General features: G+C 43.2%; 1 protein-coding gene across 1 annotated transcript; it reads right to left on the bottom strand.

Moving 5' to 3' along the window:
* Positions 1-3365: 3365 nt before the first annotated feature.
* Positions 3366-3971, bottom strand: LOC135496564 (uncharacterized). Its single transcript, XM_064785926.1, has one exon. It carries the CDS (start codon positions 3969-3971, stop codon positions 3366-3368), a length of 606 nt encoding a protein of 201 aa, XP_064641996.1.
* Between the last annotated feature and the right edge of the window lie 1156 nt (positions 3972-5127).

Genomic DNA, 5127 nt, shown 5'->3' with positions numbered 1-5127 from the left:
ATGGCAGGGTCTCCATGAGCTGGCTCCAAAGCGTCGGTGCTGTTAAGTAGGCTCTCAGCCATTTTTTTTAAAACCTTGTCCTACCCGTTGTTTTAGTCTGTCTGAAGTTCGAATTTACTTGATTTTAAAAACTGTTGACTGACTTACAACCAGTGTGATACTGTACAACGTATTGCCTTTTTACAGCAAAGACAACGTGGCTACAATTCGAAGGTGAATTATTGTGGTAGAGGTTTTGTTGCACCCAGTATCAATGGCCCTGCGATGGATGGCACACGGGGTGAAAACGAAAAGGATAGCGTGTCTCGGAGAAACCCTCATAATGGGTAATTGAAGTTTTGTGTGTCGTACCTTTAGAACGTCCTTAATATAGCATCATCTATATGAAATATATCCTCATGTTTCAAACAGTACTTCTGATTTTCCCCATCCATTCATGAACGTGCCTCAGGCAAGGTTTAAAATAAGCCAACTGTCCATAATAATGTAATAAACTGATACAAGCTTTGATACATACAAACATCATCGCACTACTATGGGAGGTCGTCTTACGATTTCAAATTTAGATATTAGTAGTTAAAATTAAAACTTTGAGATTGAAAAAACCTCAAAGGGGACTATAGGCAGGAGGAGAGGGGCTAATTCGGCCATCTTCAATTGACTAGTATACACAGTAAGAGCCCTTGGTCGCACTAAATATCCCACGTACAAGCGTGAACCATTTCGACCTACTGTGAAATGTGAGAGACCCCTATTGGCGACTTTGTATAATTTTATCTTGCCTGCCTAGCTGCTGCCTATATTATCCCTTTAAAGTTGTCCACGGGATGAAAATATAGTGTTACAGGAATCTAATTCGATGACCGACACAAACGAGAGCTTTTGCGCATGCGATATTGCATTCCTCAGCGACAAAAATCTCTAGTTTGTTGAGCGCTTTAGGATGCCTGTTTCTTAAGTCGGTCCGTACTATTCTACCAACTCATGACCCAGTCAAGCCATAAACCTTCATATACTTCACTGACTTTGTTATTCTGCCATCTGGCAATACCTCTTTGGATTCCATTATAGCATAGACACGATATCCAATCATAAGAATGGGTTGGATGCTTCTGCTGTTATAATCCTCAAAAAAAACTTCTATATCTTCGGCATGGGTCTGGTTCAAAAGTCCGCACCTTGCGATACGCCCGATTTCGATAATCCTCAAAGGCCGGCCGAGCCCACCGCTTTTTCTAACAACTAGGAACTGCAGCTGACTATTCCAATAGATGAAAGGCTTGTGGTCATCACGCGGAATTTTATGTTCTACAGTTTTAATTTTCAATATCTCTTGGTAGTTTGACGAACGCTTGCATATATATAAACAAATCCGCGGCCTTTCCCAGGTCACAAACAGGATGTCTTTATTGCCTGTAGAATACACCACAACAAGATTCTCCCTCAGGGGAATTTTTAATTCTTCGGAGAGCAGTACATCTCCTGATACCGACATAGCATTGAATAAGAAGTACTCGTATACCCGCCTACCGTACTTTCCCTGACTCTTTTTACCAGGTATCAACAAGATCTTTGACCCGATCACCCAGGGTCTTCTGAGGGACGAGGTCCTGTAGCAAGTACTGCCTTTGGGTATTACGATACTACCAACTACCCGCCCCCTGTGAATACTAAACAGCATCATCACAGCATACCTGTATCTCGTCCTACAATACACGACGATATCTCCGAAAACTAACTGGTAGCCTAGACTTTCTGGCATATACTTTATAGGCGAAATATCAATTTCTTTAGTGCAGTTACCGTCATTGCGGTAGATATCAAAAACACATATATCTCGCATGATGTATGATATTCGATGGTCAACCCTAGTACGTGTACATGTATATGATACCAATGAATGTATTTCCTCGTAGTAATCATAAATCCACCGATTACGCCGGTCAAAAGTAGCATTAGGAGGTACATTGAAGTAATAGTTCTTCTGATGCCTGTATCTCAGAGTCTCCGTCTCCTAATATATATATAAACGATGGCATTGCGATAGGGCTCTGTAGAGTCCAATTCATACTCCCACGATCAACAGCGTCCGACGCCCGATTAAAATCTGAATGCCGATGCCTGGTTGTTTAGAACAAGTTTTGTCGAGTCACTGACATTTGCGTTGACCTAATTCGGCGATATATCCTTCAGTTAAGTCAATAAAGACTAGTGACCTAACGCCAAGTTCAGATAACGCCAGCATTGTGACAAAACATGTATTGAACAACAAGACCATGATTTCCAGCCTTACGTTGAATAGTTATTACTTATTCCTTATACCCGACTCTCATGTTATTTGCCGATTCTTGATTCTCAATGCAATGACTTAGTGAGGTTTTATTAGTAAAAAGGTTTAAGTCATTACTCAAAGGGAATAAAGAGCGATGCTAACCCCAACATAACAGTTAGAAGATCGGTGGTACCCGGATGGGAATAAGCAACTCAGTAACCGAAATAAGTAGAATCCGGAATAGGAATTAAGTAACTTCAACTTAGTGTCTAGTACCAATAATCTAAGATCACTGACACGATGTAAGTCGAATCTCGATACCGTTCATTTAGGAAGACTAACACAAATCGCCACAATTTTATCAATTGAAAGTTGTCAGAAAGACTCATTTTGGAAGCCCTTTGAAGACGAGGCTCTGTGTGCAGTAACCCGGATGTGCGCGTGATGCCGATATTGAATATTGCACAGATAATATATACAGAAACATTTGGTAATAACGCATTGAAATCGATCTTCTGGTAAAAAATACATGTACTACCACGCTGTTTACTGTTATATTTGATTCATTACCTTGATGCGTAGATACGTATGATATCCCACTGTATTAACTACCTCGTCTATTTCGATGCAATTGACATCCGTTATCCGTATATGTATCTGGCATGTCGACCCTTTTGCCAGGTCGTGCCATTTAGATGCGGCGTTAATTCCATCACATCGTAGCAAAACACATACTAAACAACATGCCAAGAATGATCTTTGAAAGTTTATTATGAAATCTGCATGAAGCAGTTGTTTGTTGGCTGAGACTAGTTCGAAGCGTGTGGACACTGCCATATTTCCATCCAGACATTGATAGCATAGAAGCTATCATGAGCACAATGTTGAAACAAACGCCAAGCAATTTACACTCGTTGGAGAAATTTTCTCACCAAACACTGCGATGGTGAAGCTAAAATCTAGGCTTAAAATGATGCGTCTCACCGCGGGTTTTCCGGCAAATTGGCAGTTCCACCAGAGCGGAGCATGGTGGGACAACCTAAACCGACAATGATAGTGAACATAACTGTAATCATATTGTATTTCAATGTATTCACCTTGCACTATTCCTAAACGGACAGGTAGGCTCTATGCAGGACCCAAATGTGTACAGGTGAGAGGATTTGAACTGACTGCGGCATTGCCCGGCGCATTGCGGTACGCTGCTGGCCTTATGATTGGTGGCGTATTTTGCGCATTGCCTCGGTGCATTGCAGTACGCTGCTGGCCTCCTGATTGGTGGCGTATTCGTGGTGCAGTGGCACAGTGGCGCAGTGACGTATTCGTGATGCAGTGGCGCAGTGGCGCAGTGGCGTATTCGTGGTGCAGTGGCGCAGTGGCGCAGTGGCGCAGTGGCGTATTCGTGGTACAGTGGCGCAGTGACGTATTCGTGATGCATTGGCGCAGTGGCGCAGTGGCGCAGTGGCGTATTCGTGGTACAGTGGCGCAGTGACGCAGTGGCGTATTCGTGGTGCAGTGGCGCAGTGGCGTATTCGTGGTAGTGGCGCAGTGGCGCAGTGGCGTATTCGTGGTACAGTGGCGCAGTGACGTATTCGTGATGCAGTGGCGCAGTGGCGCATTGCGGTTCATTCCCTGTATCCTGGTTGGTTGGTTCCTGGATATAAACTGTCTCTCCCTTCAGCGAGAGTTCATGTTCCATCTTAAGTTTGACAAGTTTCGACAAAGCTCCAAGAGATGAGAGTAATAAACATCAAGTACGTATAACAATTATCTCGTGCGGATGTTCTTCCTTATTCGATCCATGAGTTAGTTCCCCAAGGCAGAAACCCCCAGGAGATCGGAAATGGAGCCCCGACATACATGTAACGGTTCAGGTGTAGACACATGAAATAAATATTCGCCATCTCACGCACTGATTATGGTGAAAAAATGGTACTGCCGACAATGGCAATTTATAGGGTGTGTTAAGATTATAAAGTCCGTGAAATTTTATATTTGTATTGTTAGAGGTAATTTGTTTCTACTATGGATTATCCGGAACGATATCGTGACGAAATGGACCAGACTGGCTTCAAGGTCGGAGGGGGCTGTTCAACTCGTTCGTTGATCGCCAAATGTCGATGTCAAGATTCACTGTGCTCGACATAAACATTTGCAATCAAATGGACCACTATGTCCTGCCCTTCAAAGTAGAACTGTAGCAGTACGTGCATAGATAGTTTGTCAATGCACTCGAAGCGTGGGCTAAAACGACAACATCTGCGAGTTCACAATCATTGCAAGACTGACTTTATGAGTATTTTTGCTACCATCGCATGGTCCGGAACGTGTTTGTCATTAAAATAATCATAACATGTTTTTGAAAAACAACCAGGGATTTTGCTATCAATCGTATATATCCGCAGCCTATCTCTGTTTCAAGAATTTTCTGTAATAAACCGGGTCCAGAATATGTATAACGAGGACATGGGTAGTAACCGTTAGAACGATGAGTGAATCTAACGAAGATTCACTCGACGTATACTCAACACTGTGGCTTACTAGCCCACGTAAATGTAGACATAGGCTGGGCGTAGTGGACAGAGCACAGTCCTCTGCCAGTACGGGAGTGCCATCATCTCCGACAGCCCACATACTGCAGAACTGTCTCGACTTCTTATCCCAACGACTAAAGGCGTAGGCCGTGGGTAAAATAGAAACACTCTCTTACATGACAAGATTTTGGGGGCAAACTAAATAGCCTTGCTTAATTTTCAAAAATTTCGAAAAATCCTGCATCCGCGCCTCTGACTGTGCGTTCTCGCAATCGCCCTCAGAGGAAACCTGCCTTTATACGTTGTTGTCGTAGCGGTGTG

Source organism: Lineus longissimus, chromosome 12 (genome assembly GCF_910592395.1).
Source record: "Lineus longissimus chromosome 12, tnLinLong1.2, whole genome shotgun sequence".
NCBI classification, from domain to species: domain Eukaryota; kingdom Metazoa; phylum Nemertea; class Pilidiophora; order Heteronemertea; family Lineidae; genus Lineus; species Lineus longissimus.
The sequence above is the reverse complement of the archived record's forward strand: the minus strand, read 5'-3'. Positions and strand labels throughout refer to the sequence as shown.